Below are 23010 nucleotides of genomic sequence, written 5' to 3'. Positions count from 1 at the left end.
ACTTCCCGATTCTCCCTGCTCTTTTGAATGGGTCCCCTCTCTGAGACTGTACTGCCCTCTCGGTAAGACACTCCATCACGCACTTATCTGCGTGCTATTGTCTGTCCCTCACTGATCGGGAGCTTCTACAGGAGAGGGCTGCTATCTACAATCTCAGGGTTTCCTGTGTTTGTCTTATGGTCAGTTTAAGGAGGGAAAGACAAAGTATGAACAAATGGGCTTGGGTCAGACATCAGATGCGATCTAGAGGCTGAGTCCTGAAGCACAGGGAGCAACAACCCGGAGGAATGTCTGAGTCACCCAGAAAGAGAGGACCTTTGCTGATGGAGCGAGGCACTGGGTGAGAGGAGGATGTGTGGTGCTCTCTCATGGAGATTAAGACAGCATGGGAGACACAGTCTTAGAATAGAATGATACTTTGGCCTCTTCAGGAACAATGAGGCCCTGACTACAGACAGGTCTGGCAGGACTTGGTGGGTGTGACAGTGGTTGGAAATGGTTCCCAGCAAGAGGCAGTCACAGAGTCACCGGGCCGAGTCCTACCTGAGAGGATGAAGGTGCCACTATCCTTGCCCACTGCCTTCCACTGGGGGCTGGAGACTGTGTGCTTTCTGGAGTGCTTGGAAGCCGAGGACTCGTAAGGGACATGTAGGATGAAATTGAGCAGGCGCAGCTGGCGCACTTCCCAGTCCTGCTGCAGCCGCTGGAGGCTCTCTTGGGCCCGGATTCGCTCATTGTCACACTGCCAGATCTAGAACAGGGAGGTCTCAGAAGCCAGAACTGGCTGATGGCTCAGGGGATCTTGGGGTCACCAGGCTTCAAAGACAGGCTATCAGCAGCATCTGACTGTCTTGGCCCAGAGTCCAAACCCACCCTTTCAGGAGGCTCCAGTGAGCAGGTCAGTTCATGCTCTTTTCAGTTAGAGCCAGTACTGGGGGGCATCTGCCATCCCGTGTGCCTACCACTCCGAGTATGACACCTGTGTCCTTCTCCCAGGGAGTTATCAGTCATATAGTCTGGAACCACACACCAGTTCCTCATCTGAACACTTAAGGAGACTATTCCTCCTCTCTAGCTGCTCAGGAATCTCAACCCCCAACTTCCACCCACCCACCCACACAGCCACATTCACTGGCCCTGTCGCTCAAGGGAGTCTTGGCTTTGGCATCTCCTATTACAGGTCCTAGAGCTCAAGTCCCTCCTGCCCTGTCTCCTACAGGCCCTACCTGATTGATTCGATCTGCAAACTCCAGCAATGGACAAGCGAGCAGTTGACCCAGTGTCAGGAGTTCCACGCTTTGGAGACTGCCTAGACCTAAGGCTGAAGGTAGAAGAGACAAAGCAGAACACACAGTGCATGTCAGAGTCTAGCCCATGTCCCAAAGCCCACTTCCACCCTAAGCCCAGGCCCCAGACATAGGACAAAGAGCCTAGCCCAGCTCAGCTCAGACTCTGGACTCAGGATTTCTCAGCACAACTTGGGGCCCAGAGCAAAGCCCTCAACTTGAGCCTAGCCCCCATCTAGAGAAGACCCTAGGTGGAAATCAGGGACAATGGAATTTCTTTTCTGGGGTTGAGGTGGTGTGTGAGATGGTGGTTAGGGGAAGTGAGAGACTAGGGAACAACCTTGCATTTCCAGAAAGAGCCGCAGGGAACTAAGTTGTTGAGTTGTTTTCAACCCTTATTCACCCTTTCCTCCTCCTCCCTGACTCTAACCAAACCTACCTCTTAAGAGGGATTGATAATTGAGGTTCTGCCTCTGGAAGCTGCCCAGCTTGGTGAGCAAAGGCAGGTAGCCTCGGAACTCCTCCAGCACATGCATGCAGCGCTGCACCACTGGGCTCTGCATCCCTAGAGCTGTGCTCAGCCGTGCCGCCTCTGTCAGCCAGCCATCCGTCTTCTCCTGGGCCACAGCCAGGCTGAACTGCAGGAAAAGGGCTCACTGTCAGTTTGAGGGAGCCGCCCCATCCTCCACAACCCTTCTACCAGGAAGTCTCTCCAAGGAGGAGTGTCATTACCTTGACAAACGCCATGCATTTCCATTCACTTAAAGTTTCCGAGACTACTCGGTACAGGTGCCAAATGTTTTGCTGCATCACGATAGGACGGGTTCCGCAGGCGGGCAAGGGCACAGGACTCTCATCGCCTGTGGAATAGGGCTGGCTGAGGCTTGCGCTTCTTAGGCAATGGCCAATCAAGAGCCCATACTGATGGGAGAGAGGTTCCAGGAGGTGTGCTCGTGTAAATGTTCAATGCAAGAGGAACTTTCCAAACAAAGAATGTCTGAGAAAACACGATGGCAGTGAAATGGAAGGATTCCCCTTCTATTAACCTCCATTGCACTCACTGGAGGCATGCCCGACTCTACCACTGCTCAGGCACTATACTGCGCATGCTCCCTGCTGCTAAGGGCCTTTCTGACTTGCAGTTCACTCTTTCTAAAACATTCATTCTTCAGAGAATCACATGATTCCAGCCTTCACCAATCTCAAACTTTTATTCAGACAGTACCATTTTAATAAGATCTACACAAACCAGGAATGGTGGTGCACACCTGTAATCCCAGTACTCCAGAGTCTGAGGCAGGATTGCTGTGAATTTGAGGCTAGCCTAGGCTATGTAGTGAGTTCAAGGCTCAGCATGGACTACATAGTGAGACCCTGTCTCAAACAAACAAACAAACAAACACAAAGGGCCTGGGGTACAGCTCAGTGGCACAGTGCCTACCAGCCAAGGGCAACGTCCTGAGTTCAATTCCCAATATCAAAACAAACAAAAAATAAAAACACGGCCAGCCAGATAGTTCAGCAGATTAAAGTGCCTGCTCAGACAGACACAAGAGGCCAGGGGTTCGATTCCCACCCTGCCATGCTGGCCCAACCCCCAAGGCACACTGAGATGGTGATTAAGCCTGGGCGTTGTGGTGCACGCTTGTAATCTCAGCACTTGGGAGGCTGAAAAACTGGAAGGAAAACTATGAGTCCCATTTGCATAGTGAGATCCTGTAGACCCTGTACTAAATACATAATAAATAAATAAATAAACCTCTTTCAATAAGGCCTATGCTGGGGCCAGGGAGAAGGCTCAGTGGAATAAAAGCTTCCCTGCCAAGTGCAAGGGCCTGAGTTCTAATCCCTGGTTCTGGAAAAAGAAAAGGCCTATGCAGATCATCACATTAAAAACCCTTATAGCTCTTCCTGCCATTCTTAAATCTCTCTTACCCTGCCCTATTTTTTTTTTCTCTATACCTCTTTCACTTTCCAATATACTGCTGCTGCACAGTTAGTCATAGGCTATGTTTAACAGTTACTGTTTTCGCCCCACCTAGAACGCCAGGTCAGCTGGGTAGGAGCTTTGTCCTGGCCTCATGGATGCCCCTCAAGCCTGGTACATATGAGGCACCAACAGCTATGTGTTCAACGAATGGGTAAGTGAATGAATTCTCAGCCCAGAGAATTTCAAGAGAAAAAAGAATTTCAGGGACATAAATATGAAAACATATCCGGCCTTCGCCAGGGTAAATGAAGTCCCCCGCTGTGTTTTTGTTGGGGATTATTCACTCGCTTGCTTTCACATGCTCCTGCATTGGTCTTAAATGTGAAAATATTTCATAGGTGTGAAATATATGCTGAAAGTAATTTGTAATTAATAATTATTATAGTACTGACATTAGAATGTACTGACATTTAGTGTACTGCTATAAGACTGTCATTCTCATTCACTGCAATTCCTGTTCTGTTCCTGGGAGAGTAGAAAAGAGACTTACAGCCAACTTTGGAAATGATGTATTTGACATATGAACATCATACATCATGAAGATCTCAGAATAATGAAACACTTATTAGGATCATTTATCAGACCTCTTCATTTGACAAAAAAATAAAATCTGAGCTCCTTCAATCTCTGGGAATTCAAAAGTTGGAGCCAAAGACCCACTGAATCCCCCCCCCTTTTTTTTTCAGGATGTGGGGGGAGGTGTTTGAACCCTGGTGCACTCTACCACTGAGCTACATCCCCAGCCTTTTTTCTTTTTTTGTTTTTTCAAAATTTTATTAATAAACAGATAGCAATGAGACAGTTTCAAATCAAATCGGAAGTACAGTTTCAACAAATAATACACTGCATATATTCTTCTTAGTGGTTAATTGCTGTACAAGATGTGGACTTGAGATCCTATTTACAAACACCATTAGAACAAATCATTCTATTCATTAAGAGAATGCAACTATATATCTATCCCAACCACTTTGAATACACAGATACAAAATGGACATTCATTGGTATACCCCATTTTTTTTTAAGTTCCGTTGTTGAATATTATAGGTGTGTAAACTCAGCAAAATATTCAAAAAGAGTCCAGTAGCCCATAATAGCATTGGGTCTTCTGTTTAACTGGCAATGTCCGAAATTATTGACCTGAGTCCCCCACAGATCAACATAACAGCATGGCTTTACTTCCTATATTGCGTCTTCATTCTTTTCTACTGGATGGTTAAGACCAAGGTAAAGCAGGACCTGTGCAACAAGAGTTGTAAACCCCAGCCTTTTTTATTTCTTACTTTGAGACATGGTTTTACTAAGTTGCCAAAGCTGGCCTCATGCTTGAGACCTTCCTGCTTGAGTACCTAGGGATCACAACCAATGACCTAAAGAATCTTTGATATGAAGTGTCCCAGTATCAAATATGGGCAAATAACTTCCTCGGTAAGAAGGGGCAGACACGGTAGCTCCAAACATGCAGAGATGAAGGCCTGGTGGTGCATTCCTGTAATCCCAGCACTTGGAAGGCTGGGCAGGAAGACTGCCATGAGTTGAAGGCCAACCTGAACTACATAGTGAGACCCTGTCTTAAAAAAAAAAAAAAAAAAAAAAATTGAGCAAATGCCCTAGCCAGGTGTGGTAGTGCACACCTATAATCCCAGCTACTCAGAAGAATGAGGAAGGAGAATCACACATGTAAGGCCTGGACAATGTAGCAAAACCCTATTTCAAAATAAAATAAAAAGGATGGGGGATATAGATTGGTGTTCTCTCAACTTAATCCCCAGTAATGCTAAAAAAAAAAAGAAAGAAAGAAAACAAGTAAATAAATAAGCATTCTTCTATAGCTAGTTTCTGTGGTATCTTCTCAGTAATCTTTAATGTTCTTCAAAAAATTTTATTTAGAAGTGATTTCAAAATACTTAAAAGTTGAAAAAAAAAAAGAGCAAAATGGATATCTCTAACTACTGTCTTACTAAAACTGTATATCTCCTATCAAGCTTTTCCTTTCGGGGCCAATGAGATAGCTCAGTGGTCTAAAGTGCCTGCTCAGGCAGTTTAGGCAAAGTGCAGGGACCATGGTCCTGGCACCAGGGTAGGCTGAGCCAGCCACAAAAAAAAAAAAAGAAAGAAAAAAAGAAAAGAAAAGAAAAAAAGCTTTCCCTTTTATTATAACATTTCAACTTCAACCATTTGCTTTTAGGTTGTTTTTACATGGTCTGCATGTGTACAGGCATGTAAATACACATACTAACACAAAACTTTTCTTAACTATTTCAGGGTAAATTACATAAATCATAGACAGATCTTCCCCAAAATATTCAAGTACATGCTTCCTAAGAACAGGGAGACTTGCACTGGGAATGAAGCTCAGTGGCATAGCGCCTGCCTGGCAAGCATCAGGCCCTGAGTTTGACTCCTGGTTAAAAAAAAAAAAAAAAAATAGAGAGATTCTCCTCCATAATCACTATGCAATTATCAAACTTTTCCTTTGTTGGGGTACTAGGAATTGAACTTGAGGGCATTATTTGCCTTCAAATACAGCAGCGAATAATCTAGGGTGAAGTACTTCTTTGTCATGTCTTTTTAACTTCTTCTAATCTAGAATATTCTTACAGCTTTGCTTGCCTGAAAATGTAGACACTTCAAAGTCCTATGCAAACCCTCTTCCCTCTTTCTTGTTAACAGAAAGTTACTCAAGTTCTGTCTCCACGATTTTGCTCCTGATGCTACCCTCCCTTGGTGGATCACGCGTAGGTGGTGTCTGGCACTTTGCTACCCAGTTTCTTCACTAACTGCTGTTTCTTTCTTTACTCCCCACAACTAACAGGTATAAGTAGCCTCTGGGGGTGGCAGTCCAAAGCGGTGCAAGTCTTCTACTTGTCACTAGGTTTGCCTCGATTGCCATCTGCTGCCACCCACTTGACCCAGTATTTACTCTGCTGGCTGAAAAATGATTTTCCCACTCTGCCCCTCTGTCTCCATCTTGATCTCCTATCAGACCTTGGCATTGTATGCAAAGATCAGTCTATACTTCTTCCTTTTTGCTTTATCTTTTTTTTTTTTTTTTTTTTTTTTTTTTTTTCTTCAGAATTAGAGATTGAACTCAGGCCCTTGCACTTGCCAGGCAAGCACTTATTCTACTGAGCCATCTCCCTGGCCCCCACTATTTTTTTTTTTATTAATAATTAAATTCCTGGGTATTCAATAGTTTGGAATATATTACCCTAGTACTGCACTTTGCTTCTCAAATTGTTCTAGATTTGGCCAGCTGGCATCTGTTACGTATCCTCATCATGTTTCTATCATTGCTTCTTTTTTTTAACTTATTGTTTCCTTACTTTGAGGTATAAAAATCTTACTCCATGCTCACCTTGTACCTACCCTGCCACAGCCCTGAGTCATCCATCTTTCTGAGGCCCCTTGGTTTGTTACAGCAGATAATGGGATTAGAAACTAAAATCTGAGAGCAAGATGACTTTCTTGTCACTGAGGTCTTTGTTTCTCATCCACATCAGCAAATAGAACTAGGAAATACATGCACGTAAACATATAAACATATGTTGCCATGCATACACATGTGTGTATAAGCATGCATACACACAGAATACTTGTGCATGCTCTAAAATCAATGGAAATATAGAGCAGATACATGAAACAGAAGCTTATAAGACAAGCTCATTGCTTATTTTTAGAACTCAGAGGAAAGGAAATAAGAGAATGAGTGAAAAAAATTTAAAAATGAAGGCAAGACTAGTAAATCCAATATACACATAAGATATCTAGACAGTGCCAGAGCACAAATGAGTGATTATCAAATAATTGATAAACAGATTCCATGCAAAAGAAAAAGCTTGATTATATCAGATTTGCCCAAAATGCTAAATATTAGAAGACAATAATGCAATATCTTTTCTCTTTCTTTTTTTATATATTTGGTACAGGGCCTCTCTATACAGCTTGGACTCATGCACCACTATGCCCAGTCTGCGGCCAGCTCAGAGTGCATAGGGGCGAGGCTGGCAAGGCATGTGGTGCTGGGGATCGAGCCCTGGCCCGAGCTTGCCTAAGCAGGTGCTTAGTCTGCTGAACTATCTCACCAGCCCTAGAAGACAATAATACAACATCTAAGTTTGAAGAAAAACTTCTGCCCACTTTGTGTACAGAAGAGAAGCAGCCCACCTGCACCACTGTTGGAAGCACTGGGCTCAAGTCCGCCCCGGTCTCCGGGGCCGCTCTGAGGCCTTCAGCCGCCTACTTTCTAAGCCACACTGGTTGGAGGCGAAGGCTGCTGCGCTGGCAAGATTTGTTTTTATTTGTGGCACACTTCCGGGTCCTGGTGCAGGGCTGTGCTGAACAGAAGGACCAAGTTCTGTCTACAGTAAGAGTGCACCTTTTTCCTGCATAGGATTTTACTCTCTGACCCCAGCACATTCTAATGAAACATTTGGCTGTTTGTCTTCCCTACTAGACTATAACCCCCCTTTATTCCCACCCTAAATGCAACAACTGAACTATCAAATATATAAAGGTTTCCTCTTGCAATATTTGCTTATTAAATAGATCAACAAAATACGCCTATAATTCCAGAACTCTGGGAGGCTGTAAAAAAGAGACTCACAACTTAGAGCTCAGCCTGGCAACTTGGCAATAGCTTGCCTCAAAATTAAACAAATAAATAAAATAAAAGCCAAGGGCTATAGCTCAGTGCTAAGGACCTGGGTTCAATTCATAGCATTGCAAAATAAATAAATAAAATGCCTAACAAAATAAAGAAAATAAACAATATTTCAGAGAAAGACCAACAAAGGAATGTGGTTCCTGAGGCTTGCTCAAGATCACACAGGACATAAGACGCCAACTCTTATCTCAGAGTGATGGTGGACCCGGTGGGGATTCTCAGTACCAGTAAAGGTGACGTAGGCATGATGCAGTTCACTGAGGTGGCTGGCTGTGTTCTTGAACTGGTGCTCCATGGAGACGAGTTTGCTCTCGGTGTTCCTCTGCTCTTGTGTGGGGTCCATGAAGGGACCAGACAGGGCCTTCGTAAGCAGGCCTTCCAGCTCGGCCAAGGCTGACGTCATCAGCTGCTGCAGCTTGGGCACAATGGCATACTGCTTGCTGAGCAGGAACTCTGAGGCCTGGGTTTTCTCAAACTGAAATGCCTCCCATGTATCCAGAAGCTGTGGGACAAGCGGAGGGAAGTGGAGTAGATGTAGTTGGAGAGGAAGTGGACCGGGAGGTGGGCGGCTCCCTAAATGACCCCCTCACCGAGTTCTCCAGTGCCTCATTCTCGGCACTAAAGAGGTTAAAGTAGTTGCGGATGAATTCATGGAGTGACCGGACGTATTCTATTCGCTCCTCCAACGCGATGTACTCTTCGTTGGCTTCATTCAACTGCAAGGATGACAACACGAGACCAGACCCACGGCTACCCCGTGAACCTCTACGGACCCATCCTCAAGGACCGGGCCCACCGTCTGGATGTAGCTGCAGCTTTTTAACTCATTGAGATTGGAGCAATCTGGGACCAGATCCCCTTCTAATGCGGGGCTCGCTGAAGGCCACCTAGTGCTCACCCATTACACCGTCACTCTGATGACGGCAGCACTGCCTTATCTGCCTGACACAGAGAGAAGAACCACATCTCTGAAAGTAAGGCTACTTCTTTCATTACACCCTGACCTCCTCCTGACAGAGGAAACCAATGGCATGTCGAAGGAGCAAGGGTTAGTGATGGCAGCTCACCCACGTATTTTAAGAGCATCCTTTGAGAGCTCAGTGGAGACCGGAAGAGTATGTGCTGAGCCTCTGAGGAGGATGGGCCCTGGACAAACTGAGAGGGATGGCTGGGGAGAACCCACCTTCTGGGAGCACTGTGCAATGGAATGAATGTCTGTACTGATGATTTGGAAGACCTGTGTGAACTCTGTGAGCTCTGCTGCTATTTGCTGACTACGGCTCCGGCACTCATTCTGCACCTGTGTAAGAATATCCTTCCGCATGCCGTTCAGCTTGGACTCTGGAAACGAGACACATAGGGGGGATGCATGAAAAGTAAAGGGGTGCTAGGCCCCAGAGTGGGCTGAAGGCCATACAGTAAACGCATCCCTCACTCCTGGAATGCTCGATGTATCCCCGCTCTGTGTCCAGCCTGCTGCTCTGCAGGGAGGTCTGTGTGCTACACCAGTAGGCAAGACAAAAAGTTCCTTACAACATGGTGGCTGGCGCACATACACAGATGGATAAATGGGTACTCGCAGCGTGATAAATCTTCTGTAGGTGCCCAGAGGCCTTTAAGCATGCATAGTTGGTTTTGTTTGTTTTGTACTGTAGATCAAACTCAGGACCTCGCGCTTGCCAGGCAGGCACTTAAGCTGCTGAGCTGTCTCCCCAGCCCTCATGCAAGCACCGTGAGAAGAAAAAGGGCTGGAGAAGGCTTGCAAAGGCTTCCTCAGAGAGGTCACTGGAGTTGGATGTGTGGAGTAGTTTTAATGAAACAGCTATGCAGGGGCATGGAAATGACACGGCCAAGAATAGCAGGGGCCCTTATCAGTGCTCTCCTCTCGGGGTCTTACCGTCTCTGCGCTGGTAGAAGAGGCGCTAAGAAAAGGGCATCATCTGTCTGGCTTTTAAGAATTAAAGGAAAGAAGCTCAGGAGAGTACGGAGTTGGAAGATAATTTTAGAAGCTGCCCTAGGATATAGGAACAACTGCATTTTCTCAGAAGGCAAAAAGACCGATATATTTCATCAGATCCAAAATATCACTAATTTTAAAAGGTGTCATCATTTTATATATTACTAAAAAGAAAAAAGGATGCCATCTAAACTGTGATATGCCATCAACCAGAAGAATTAAACTTCTTAAATTCAGAGATATTAAAATATAAACAGAATAGTAAAATTCAAACATACGGTAAACTCTAAATTCAGTATAGAATTTGGCATTAGTCCACCTACCTATTTAACCTGTTTTATCTTTAAAAAACTTCCCTTTGAGTTAATTACCCCTTTCCTTCTTTTATAACCAAACAGAGACTCAGAGTAAGGAAGGTGATTAGCATTATACAACAGTAGCACAAGCATTCCAACTCAGGCAGCCTGGCTTCACTCAAGTTATAAATACAAACATAAACACAGAATGCGTAATCATAGAAATATAAATATGTAAACAGGTGGATCAAGGCCAGCCCAGGCTACATAGAGTTCAAGGCCAGTTTGAACTACAGAGGAAGACTCTGTCTCAAACAAACAAAAAAACCTAAATAAATAACTAAGCCTGGTGTGGTGGTGCATACCTGTAATCCCAGCACTTGGGAGGCTGAGGCAAGAGGATCGCTACTAGTTGAGGCCAGTCTGGGCTACATAATGAGTTTAAGGCCAGCCTGTACTACAAGACTGTAAAAAAAAAAAAAAAAAAATCCCCCAAAACAACAACAACAACAACAACAACAACAAAAAAACCCACAAATAAATCACTCTAAAATAACTAAAATAAAATGTTATGTGAAAAGAAAGCCAGGCTATCTCTGATTAGTATCTCTGCAACAGGAGAGTGGCTACATGTGAGTTCTGAGGGCAGGGAATAGACACAGCTGCATGGCACTATTAGAGCCTTCCAGAAGGTAACCATGAGAATCTGCCCCCAAGGGGGGAAAGACAAAATCCCCTGAGAGGGCTCGTGTGGGGGAGCACCATTTGTGGAACCAGAACATGAGGAAGTAAATGTGTGATTTTTCAAAATGTCCTTCTGGCCCCTGACATCATCTAGGCCACTGCAAAGAGGCCATTTGAACTTCAGTAAGGCCCCGACTTACAAACGTTTGAGTTGCAAACCTTCGCAGATATAAGGGGGCCTTACGTTATGGAGATGCAAATGAATGGAGGAAGTAGTTCCCACATCTGCGGACACTTGCCACAGTCCTGCTGGCTCAGGCGGCCTCAATCGCGGTCGCATAAGTAGACGCTTAAGCAACTGAGCTAACCTGCAAGCCTCTTGTTCTTATGCTTTACACTGTATATCTGCATCAAGGATGTGTAAGACTCACTTGCAAAGCAATCTGCCTCTCTTATAAACCAGGGACATTCTATAGTGGCGTCGGGCCGCTGAGGCGACCAGGAGTGCAACAGCGACACCATATGGTATAAAAGAGCAATGGCTTAATAAACTACCTGCTCTCGGACTGGGACAAAACAGATTTGAGAGAGATTTAGGAAGCAGAAGATGGGAAGGATTTAGTGAAAGGTCAGGTAGAATGGAATTAAAGATAGAAGAGAAAAGGACGACGCCTGCTTTCTGGGGAGGCCAATCTATTAGGGTGAATGTGCCGCTCACTGTTCAAGGCAGAGTCAGGATAAAAGGATAAAATATGGCCAGCAAGAAGGCTGAAAGTCGTCAGGAGAGAATATGGTGAGATTTTAAAAATTATTAAATGCCTGCCACAAGCTGCCATCAGCGCTAGGAACACTGTGACAATCTCTTCCAATCCTCTTCACTGTAAGCGTCAGTGTTTAGCATGCCCCATGTGCCCGGGTTGCAAACAAAGAAACTGAAGCTCAGTGACGTTAAGTCACAGTCAGGATTCTAAACTCAGTGCTTCTTCCTCTCCAACTGCTTCTTAAAAGAGTCCATCTGATCCCGGATTGATGATCAGGAAGTTCACAAACTGGAAAGAGAATGCAGACTTCCGCGGCAACGGTGGAAGAAAGCCTGCCCAAGGGGAAGGAAGACCAATCACAGGTTCCTGCCTTTGTGGAGCAGCCTTGGGCGCAGGCCTGCACCCCTCAGGAGCAGGGAATTCCAGCGGCTCGCAACCCGGTCAGGGAGGCCTGTGCATCCACCTGTGGAGGAGCAAAGCCAGGGTGCGCCAGGCAGCCAGCATTTTCAAACAAATGTTTTCCAGGCTCCAGTTCTAAGCCCCTTGCTCTGTAAAAATAGCAGGCCTCAGGGATCACAGGTCCAACAGATCTAGGCACCACAGGTCACGGAGGTGGCTACACGTAGATATCATCTACTGCAGGGTCCTCTTGGTTACTGCCAGCCTTGGAGGCTGTACAAGGCAACAAAACCTGGGGCCGGGGAGATAGTTCAGTAGAATAAGCGCTTGTCTGGCAAGCTCAAGGGCCTGAGTTCAATCTCTGGTTCCGAAAAAAAAAAAAGAAAGAAAGAAAACATATCCTCCTGTTTTATAGAGGAACAAATCGCTGTCTCCCTAATCCATGCCACATGAGCTTCCTCAAGGCTAGCGCTAAACTGAGACACTTGGCATCAGACAACTTTCCCAGAGGAAGGGACGAAGAAGAAAGAGAGAGCAACACCAAATTATAAAGCAAGTTCTCAGAGACTGACCTAGTAGGGTAGGAAATGCTGAGAGAAGACACTGACACAGGCTGAGGAGACTGAGAACAGAGTATTCTTTTTCAATTAATTTTCTTGATCCATTTTAGCTATATATAATAATCATTCATCATAGGGAATTTGTACTTGTATATGATACAACTTGATTCTTTTTTTCTCATTCCCCTCCCCTCCCTTCAACCCCTCATCCCCTCCTTATTTATAAAACCTTTGCTTCCATTTTTTTCCTTCTTCTTTTTTAAAAATTATTTATTTATGTGTGTGTGTGTGTGTGTGTGGCCAGCTCAGCCCACCAGGGGGTGGGGCCGGCTGGCATGTGGTACTGGGGGATTGAACCTTGGTCCCTGTGCTTTGCTAAGCTTGTTCTAAGTAGGTGCTTTAGACCACTGAGCCATCTCACCAGCCCCTCATTTTTTTCCTTCTTTTCTCATTTTTCTTTTCTGTTTCTTTCCGTCTTCCCTCCCTTGCCCTTCCCATTCTTCCCGAGCATAGAGTACTCTTGACTCCTACTTTTCTATGAAACTTTAGAAGGAAACTACCTATGAGGGTGCCTCTGTGCTAATAAGACACCTCCATCACAGAACAGAAATCATGGGTGATGATGGATTGTCATAGAAAAAGGGACAACTCTCATCCAAATGGCAGGAGAGAGAGAAGATAGCAGAAAATTGGTAGCCAGTGGGCCTGGGTGGGCTCTGTGTGGAGGGACCCTGAAGTCAATGCTGTGGGAGAGGCCAATCTAAGAGGCCAGCAGCAGCCAAGCTGTGGCCCAGTAGGAAAGGCAGGCGCACAGGACCCTACAAGGGTGAGAGATTGTGCCCTGTGGTGCCAGGAGCATCCATGAGAGAAGGGCAAGCAGCCCACAGCACGCTCCAGAGCCAGAGGGCACCTGGGAAAGGAAAGGGAACAGAGGACACTTGAGAATAAAAACCACCCAGACCTGTGAGATGCATTTGGGTTGATCAAATATCCAACATACACCAAGTGAGACCAAAGTAGCTGCTTTAAATACAGAGGTTTCTTTCATTGGGAAGGTTATTGCATTCCTCTATCTGTCCCTAGCCACCAAAGATAAGATAAGATCAGTTAATAAGTTTTTACACACACACAAATTATGGTATAAGTTATGACTATGCTACGTGTGGGGAGGGACATTCTCCCTGTCCAAAAGCCTCTGTGAGGAAACTGAGCTCAGAAGCCCACAGAACAAGCCAAGCTTGTTTCTTTTAAGCTACTTCTACCCATAAGAAAGGAGCTGAGAGAATGAGCAGGCGACAGAGAAGCTGTCTGCTGGTGAGCACAACTGGGATGGAAAGGGGCTGAGGCCTCTAGACTCCAAAGGTCTAGGAGGGGCCTGTGCTAAAGGTCCCTGCAGGACACTCAGAGCTCAGGGTGGGCCCTACAGATAAGACACAACAAGGCAGGAGCAAAAGAGGAAGGAGGGAAAACAGGCAGCACTCACTCAGCTCTGCCTGCATCTCATGGCAGCTCAGCAGCAGCAGCTTGCCTTTGGTGAGCACCTCCACGGGCATACTGGAGATGTGGGTCCGCCAAGCGCTCAGCTGTTCCACCACCTTGATGTAGTCCGTTACAGGACACCCACACATGTCCTCCAGCCTCTGAGGCCCCCAGGCTTGCAGAAACTCATAAATGTCTGTTATCCAGCGATGCTCGCTGCAGAATTCCTGTACCTCCAGCATCACGTCCTGAGGGCAGACAACACGGCAGGGCAACAGCAGTGGCTGAGATAGAAACCGTTGGGAGCAACCCATTCCTTGAACCTGTGTTCTTACCTCCAGCAGTGCCTGTTGTATAGTCAGTGCCTGCTGGATTCGAAGGTTGCTGTCCAAGTCCTCCTGAAGCTGATCATAATTGGGCGGCAAGTACTGGCCCCGAAGCCTGTACCCATGGACTTCTAGGACACCAGTGACTGGGTGAGACTTCCAGGGCCACACCAGTCCTACACTTGGGCCACAGAAGATGCGAACAGCATGGCTGGGCTGGTGCTGAAACTTGGGCATCAGGAACTCTGTGTCTGAGCTCTCCTCTTCATCTTCAGCTAGTGGAGCACCTGCCGTGATGGTTCATGAGTGCCCTCCAGGGCCCACACAGCCCGGCCGCTCTCTACCCTGGGGTGTAACACACATCACACCCACATACACCTACTCCCCACTTGCGAATGAGTTTACACACCCACCTATATCCCAAATACCGGACCATGAGGGTATTTACTAGTTTGAATTCAGGTGCAGAGAATAAAATGTACTCTAGCCAGTGTAAACAGAAAGGGAATTATTACAACAGATGAAATGGATTGTAGAGTAATTAGATCCAAAAGCAAAAACAGTTTAGGCTAAACATTTAGAGCTTCAGGCTGACTGGCAAATTGAAATGTTATCATGCCACCAGCTCTAGCACTCTGTCTCTGCCACATGCAACCTGCAGAGTGGATGGCACCTGCTTCTCCCCATCTAAATCCAGCATTAACTACATGTGACACACAGCTGCATGGGGTTGTGCAGAGTGTGGTGTGTAGCACTCCAGCCTCTGCAGAACAGAGGGAGGGGGGTGCAAAAGGATATTAAGTATTCTAGTCCTTAGTATCTGCCTTAGGAGTCCCTGAACCCAGCCTCCCCTTGACTTTTAGGAGCTAGTTCATTGCCAAGATGAGCGTTTGTTAAAAATGTCAGAAAGAGTGGAAATGGGCCAGGGAGAAGGCTCAGTGGAACAAATGCTTGCCTGGCAAATGCAAGGGTCTGAGTTCAATTCCCGGTTCCACAAAAAAAAAAAAAAAAAAAAAAAAAAAGAAAGTAAGTAAGAAAGAAAGAAAGAAAGAAAAAGAGTGGAAAAGCATCAAAATGCTCAGAAATAATAGCTACTGTATCCATACCTAAATGGCATAATGCACCCACATCTCAGACTTCAGAATCCCTCTCTCCCCCATCTATATTTACTCTTTAGATCTCTCGCAGGCTTAGGACTTTAAGAACCATCTATTTGCTTCCAAATTTATCTCTAGCCCAAGTCTCCCTAAATTCCAATCCCCATTTAAACTGCCTATTCTGTGTTTCTGCTTAGATATCTAGCATGCACTCAAACCTAATTCTGCTTTCTCTCCCCCATCGAGAACTGTTCCTCTTGCAGTCTTCTAATTTCATTTAATTTATTTATTTATTAATTATGCATTTGGTACGGGGTCTCACTACCCAGCTCAGACTCAGAGTGATCCTCCTATTTTCAGCCTCCCCATTGCTGAGATTACAGGCATGTGCCACCATGCCTGGACTCAGTGGCTGGCTCATAACACCGAGAAGTTGGGCCAGAAAGGCATATGATGCTGGAGATCGAACCCAGGTCCCTGCACTTGCCTAAGCAGGTGCTTAGTCCACTGAGCTATCTCACCAGCCAGTCTTCTAATTTCAGTAGGTGAAAAAGAAGCCCATTTTTCTACCCAGCCATCACAAAATCTTTTTTTTTTTTTTTTTTTTTTTTGAGACAGGGCATCACTATATAGCCTAGGCAGGCTTCAAGCTCACAGCAATCCTCCTTCCTCAGCCTCCCGAGCGCAGGGGTAACAGGTGTGCAGCCCAGCACAAAGTCTTGCAACTTTCACCTCAAAATTTATCCACGATCCACTTCTCCTACCTACCATCACCTACTCTCCTCATCCCATGCTCTCACCGAGTTACTGCAATACCCTTCTAATTTTTCTTGTACTTTGGCTTTTGTCTCCAATACCTTACAGTTTCTAGTCCATATATAAGAACAGCAAGCTAGGCTGGCGAGATAGCTCAGTGATCTAAAGTGCCTGCCTAGGCAAGCTTAGGCAAGTGCAGGGACCACGGTTGGATTTTTGGCCAAACATGCCATGCCAGCCCTGCCCCCAGGTTAGGCTGAGCCAGCCAGAGTCCAGCGTGGTGGCATACACCTGTAACCCCAGTGCTGAAGAGGATGAAAACAGGAGGATCACCACATGTCCGAGTTGCGCAGTGAGACCCTGTAATAACGAAATATATTAAAAAATAATAATAAATTTAAAAAAAGAATAGCATTCTGGTCAGGCATAGTGGTGCATGCCTATAATCTCAGCACTTGGGAGGCAAAGGCAGAAGGATTATAGTGAATTTGAGTTCAGTCTGAACTACATAGCAAGACCCTGTCTCACAAACCAAACCAAGCTAAACCAGAATAATTCCTAGAAGATGATGACAGGCAACCAAATCCTCACATAAAAATGACAGAGCAATTAGACAGTAAAACCAGCTACCACAGTTAACATTGTTAACAAACGGGGCAAGGGATTCCCAGAAATCCTAACGCACACACAAGGAGGGACAAGCTGCCCACAGCCTCAGGTCCCGCTGCTCTCAGCAGTTGTAAGAAAGGACGTAGAGAAGATCAATGAGGTACTGCGTGAACGTGAAAATAGAAAAACAAAAACAAAAACAAAAAACAAAAAACAAAAACAGTCACCAAGCATTTTCTGGGGAGCGGGGGCAAGCCACGAGCAGCAGGAAAATCTGGAAGGGTTTACCTGCTCCAGCTTATAGAAGCTGAAGAAATCCATGCTCTGTGAACTCTTCAAGCCAAACAGCTAGGTTTTCGGGCAGAACAAAACATGGGGAGGAACTGATGGGAGGAGAATAGAAGCTGGGCACCAAAGAGGCAGGAGAGAAAGCAAAAAGCCCGGTGAAAGCACATGAAGCAAATGGACACCTGGAAATCTCAGAGGGCTAGCCATCCTTTAAAAATACAGAACAAATAAAAAATCCCAGAAGGAAACCAAAATATTGGAAATATATTCTGAAGTTAAAAAAAAGCTAATTTTTTCTAATATGAGCAATAAAAGAGAGAAAGACAAGGAATGACTACCAAAGGTTTGGAGCTCTTCTGGGGGTATCACTGAAAATGTTCTAAAATTCACTATGGTGGTACACGTGCAGTTCTGTAAACACACTAAAAACCCCTGGGATGTATACTTCGTGTGAGTGAATTACCTCTCAGTAAAGCTATTTTATATTTTTTAAAAATCTCAAACTTAAAAAAAAAAAGCTTAAAACTATATTTTGAAACAAAACCAAAATGAAACCTGAGAGTCTTGCTCAAGAATGTTCTATATCAGGGCCCATTTTCCTAAAATTATTCGATTTCAGGCAGGCTGCTTAGGCAGACTCATTGGCCGGGCTTCAATCCCCAGAGTACCGTGCCGGCCCCGCCCCCGGGGCGCCCATACTGAGACTGAGCGTGGACCGCCCGTAATCCCAGCGTTTGGGAGGCTGCAAACAGGAGGATCACTACAAATCCAATCTGTGCAGTGAGATCCTGTAGACCCTGTACTAAAAACATGAATGAAAGAAAGAAAGAAAGAAAGAAAGAAAGAAAGAAAGAAAGAAAGAAAGAAAGAAAGGTTTTGGATTTCAAAGAAGAAAATTAAGCAAAAAGAGCAAGTGATTTTTGTAAAAGAACTAAAAATTAGGTGATCATTAGGCTTTTTAAATAGCAATTCATAAGGCCTGAACAGAATATATTTAAAGTGTTCAAAAGAAAAAAAATACAAACCAATACTTTCATATTTAACAACACTTACATTCAAAAGGCACAAATTATTGTCAACATGGAGAAATTTAGTAGGGTATGCTAACGAACACCTCTAATCCCAGCACGCTGGAGGCTGAGACAGGAGGGTTGCCACTACTGTGAAGGCAGCCTGAACTACCTGTCTCAAGAACACAAAACAAAAGGAAAACCTACTGGAAGCCAGGATGGCTGGTCTGGGCATTCAGAGGAACTGGAAATTTGCAATGGAGAGAACTAAAAATAAAAGGATAAGCATTGACGTGAGAGACAGGGGCGCTCTTCCTGTCTGCCTTGGATTTCTGGGAAGGCTGGTACTGCTTCTTTTTTGCTGCCTTTGAATTTAGTAGCGTTTTATATTTTGTGAGCTCCAAAGTATAACACAATGTTGAAGAACAGTGATTTCAAAATGCCAAGACCCAGGAGATTGTTTAGGCAACAAAATGCTACCCAAAGTTGATTCAAGTGTGATTTCAAGCAATGGGAAGGAAAGCTAGTCTATTTTTCATTTGCTAAGGATAAAGGAGTATCATCCCCCCGAGACACACACACACACAGACACACACACACACACACACACACACACACACACACGAAGAGAGAAATCTCTAGTAACCTCATTGTTTTTATTTTTTGTCTTTTTGAGACAGGCTCTCACTATGCAGTGCAGCTAGCCTTGGGTTCACTATGTAGTCCAGGCTGGCCTCAAACTTGCACTGATCCTCCTGCCTCAGCCTCCTGAATGCTGGGATTACAGGCATACACCACCATACCTGGCAAGTAACTTCATTCCTAAGCAAGGGTGATATAAATTTTGCTTATTATAGAACACTGGATATAAATTAAGTCAAAGACATAAGTTGTTTGCATTTTGTGAAGGACTTGCGACTTCAATTTAAAATATATACGCACTGGTATAACACATGTAAGTTGACATGGGATGCATTTTTATTATCAATTCAGCTTCGAGGGGAATAAATAATATAGGTCTTGACTGTAGATTTCCTTGAGTGACTCAGACATTTCAAACAGAGACAAGCTTATCAATCACACTTATACAAGTATAAATATGATCTCTCCAAAGATTCTCATTGAGGCCAGGTATAATCTCTTTTCATGGAACAAACCACAAAACAAAACAAACACCTTTTCCTTCCTTTTCTTCTAAAATCCACTAACTGCCACCCTGTGCTTCCTTTTATACTCCCCTTCTGGACATGTATAGCTGTCTGGCAAAGTAAAAACAAAACCAAAAACTAAACACTCCCTCCAATCAAAACAACCCCCCCCCCCAAGCAGTAATCACAGCTTCCATTTCTTCTGTTGTTGCTGCTCTTTGTTTCGCTATGGTAGTCCAGGTTGGTCTTGAATTCACTCCATAGCCCCAGCAGGCCTCACCCTTACAGAGATCTTCCTGCCCCAGCCTCCCAAGTGCTGGCATTACAAGACTGTGGCACCATGCCTGGCCCAGTTTTTATTATTGGCATTGTGTAGCTAAACTACACTTCAGCATCATCCCAACCAACAGGGGTATCAAAAGATTTTATAATAAAATGAGGCAACTCTTTGTCTCTTTTCAGTGTAACAGACATCACAAATATCAAAAAGAGACTCTGATCTTGGTAGGATATTATCATGCCATAATTGATGTAAGAATGTTAAGGAAGTAATTTTTTGGTTTTGAGACATGGTCTAGCTATGTAGTTCAGGCTGACCTTGAACTCACTATGTAGCCCAGGCTGGCCTCAAACTAGAGGCAATCCTCCTGCCTCAGCCTCCTGAGTGCTAGGATTACAGGTGTGCACCACAATGCCCAGCCCGATGCATGTTTCTTAAAGACTGCTGGTAGAGTTTCATCTACTGCATATTGACCCTATTGAAAATTATTCCATTTTTTCTTAAAGAATTTAGGGAAAATCTTAAATCAGAATTCTGGTTCTGATTCCCCCACTGCATTTGTTTAATTTTCTCAATGTGATTTTCCAGATTTTTTTTTTTTTAATTTTATAGGGAAGTTTAAAAAACGGTACTATAGGGGCCAGGGAGATGGCTCAGTGGAATAAGTGCTTCCCTGGCAAGTGCAAGGGCCTGAGTTCAATCCCCGGTTCCAGGTTCCAACGGTACTATGAACTCTCTTCTCTGCCCACTTAGATTCAACAATTAACATTTTGTCACACTGTTGCGCTTTTTTTTTCTCTCTTATTTCTCAACTATTTGAAAGCAAGATACAAGAAAAAAAAAATCAAAGTAGAAGGAAAGCCTAACACATTTTCACTGTCATTATAATTTAGAATAAAAATTCAAGATTTTAAAAAATAATTCAGGGGGCTGGGGAGATGGCTCAGTAGAATAAACGCTTCCCTGGCAAGCTCAAGGGCCTGAGTTCAACCCCCGGTTCTGGTAAATAAAGAAAAAAAAAAAAAAACCAATACAAAATACAAAGATAATTTTAGGGGCCGGGGAGATGGCTCAGTGGAATAAGCGCTTCCCTGGGAAGCCCAAGGCCCTGAGTTCAATCCCCGGTTCCGCAAAAAAAAAAAAAAAAAAAAAAAAAAAAACCAATACAAAATACAAAGATAATTTTAGGGGCCGGGGAGATGGCTCAGTGGAATAAGCGCTTCCCTGGGAAGCCCAAGGCCCTGAGTTCAATCCCCGGTTCCGCAAAAAAAAAAAAAAAAAAAAAAAAAAATTCAAAGAAAGGCATTACAGTAAGTAATGGGAAAATGCTGTGAATCCTCTGATTTATCTAGGTCTTAGCAACAGTGGTAAGATCTGATCTGCAGCAAGTACGACCATGTGCTGAGACTGCCCCGACACATTCCCCCTTCTAATCTTCAAACTCAGATATTTTTGTTACTTCCACCTATGGAGATTCACAAACTAATGTCTGTGATTCCAGGGCCTTTGCCCCTTCCACCGCACTAGGTAAGGCAAATATCAATGGTCTCTACCAATTAACCTAAATTGATTTTTCAAAAAAATTTGACCCAACCAACAAACAAACACAGACTCCTTTCAATGAAAATTAAAAAGCATCTACATTTTAGAGGAATGCACCTAATGATTTTGAGACTGTGTTAGTACTCTAAACAAAGAAAATATAAAAACGTGTTTCCTCACTGGTATCGATAACAAGTGGTCGATAATACGAATAAACTACTGTACTGCATGGGGAAAGGAGAAAGAGCTGCATGAAATACAGCAAAGGTTGAGGGAGCAGAGCTTCTCAATATGTACAAATTAACTTAACAACCTGTTCTAATAGTAAATAAAATGCAACTATGACAGTGGTGAAGAACCTCGTGGAGTTCTGGCCACATCGGGGGAAGGACAGTGTGCTCACACCCCTTACCACCCGCACATGAGCTGGTGAGCAGAGACACTCCGGACTCTTCCCACGCAACACACATGCGCAGTGCCCGGGTACAGCGGCCCCACTGTAACCACGCTGGGGGCCCCGACCACTTCTCACGTCATTCCCACCTGCATGCGCCCCCGGCTTTCCCACCCCCCACCAGGGTATCCTTAGGTACCTTCCAGACGCAGGGAATCCCTCGAGATCTTCAGGTCAACAGACTGTATCAGCTTTATGCCAGGAGATGGAGAGGGGGCAGAAATGGAGAAACAGTGAGAGATCTAAAGCAGGTTGAGGGCTTCTGAGTACACTGCGACAGAAACCGGGAGTTCCCAGCAAATCCAGAATACCAACCTTCAGAGCAGAAGCCTTAATGGAACGTAGGCCTTCGGACAGAACCTGGCTCATATTTTCAATACTGGGCACAGGAGAGAGCTGGCAACGGTCACCACAGACCAGATGTGATGAAAGAAAGGGTGTTTGCCTCTGAGCCTGTGAAAGGAGGGTCCGGAGGGCGCAGGGTTAGAGGTCGGTCTGCAGAACCCGCATCTGGCCTGACTGCCTTCCTACCTCCTCCCACATCTCACTTGCAGGATGTTGGCCACAAAAGAGGTTATTTGGTCTTCCAGGATCGTAACCACGTTCTGACAAATCATGTAGTTGACCAGGCGGGCAAACTTCCCCAACTGCCGCAACCAGGTCTCTGCCTGCTTCAGCTTCTGCTCCAGCTGCCACCGCTGCTCCTTCAGCAGGGAGATGGAGCCCTGGCCTGCCCGGATCCTGTTGCAGTTCTGCACTCGCTCCTGCAGGCCCTGCTGCATGTGGTATGTGTCCTCGTGAACCTGTCAGTGCAGAGAACAGAGGCTCCCTGGAGACGGGGACGGTGAGCAAAGGTCTCTGTGCTTCAGGGCTGGAGCCTGGATGCGCACCTGGCAGGTTCCTTTTTAGTAGAGATTAGCCCTCGACTTTTCTAAATAACCAGGGAAGATGCAGACTGGAAGATGCATATTAAGAGGACACAAATGCTATACTGATGTTGATAGGTCAGGCTGCCCACTGAAAGCCCTTAAGGTGGAACTCAAGTAGAAAATTTTTGCATATGTAAATAAAGCACTTCAAAATACACAGAAAAAACCAAGAAAAGGACTGGATGAGTAAGGTTTAGCAACAGTCACAGGAAATGGACTTCAAGCGCTAGGCCTGGGAGTGGTGGCCTGCTGGTAGGAAAATGCTGCTGTATGCTCTGGTAGTAACTGTTTCTAAATGTGAGGTTTTGGTTGTTGTTGTTTTTATGTATTTAGTACAGGATCTACAGGGTCTCACTACACAGATCAGACTTGTAGTGATTCTCCCATTTTCAGTTTCCCAAGTGCTGGGATTACAGGCACGTGCCACCACAACATCTCAGTCAGTCTCAGCGTGCCCCAGGGGTGAGGCCAGCACCGCAGGCCCGGATCCAGG

At 45.1% G+C, this 23010-nt stretch overlaps 1 protein-coding gene across 1 annotated transcript in view; it reads right to left on the bottom strand.

Moving 5' to 3' along the window:
• LOC101581090 (dynein heavy chain domain-containing protein 1) overlaps positions 1 to 23010 on the bottom strand; it is a 41698-nt gene that overhangs the window by 4153 nt on the left and 14535 nt on the right. Inside the window, 12 exon segments of the mRNA XM_023702146.1 lie at positions 544 to 751; positions 1227 to 1321; positions 1726 to 1924; positions 2019 to 2146; positions 8168 to 8505; positions 8507 to 8658; positions 9126 to 9283; positions 14083 to 14326; positions 14414 to 14691; positions 21728 to 21779; positions 21904 to 22041; positions 22137 to 22391. Coding sequence (XP_023557914.1) covers positions 544 to 751; positions 1227 to 1321; positions 1726 to 1924; positions 2019 to 2146; positions 8168 to 8505; positions 8507 to 8658; positions 9126 to 9283; positions 14083 to 14326; positions 14414 to 14691; positions 21728 to 21779; positions 21904 to 22041; positions 22137 to 22391 — 2245 coding nt within the window.

This window comes from Octodon degus, unplaced genomic scaffold, assembly GCF_000260255.1.
Source record: "Octodon degus isolate 3935 unplaced genomic scaffold, OctDeg1.0 scaffold00146, whole genome shotgun sequence".
NCBI lineage: Eukaryota > Metazoa > Chordata > Mammalia > Rodentia > Octodontidae > Octodon > Octodon degus.
Note: the sequence above shows the minus strand (reverse complement) of the source record. Positions and strands in the feature narration are given on the sequence as shown.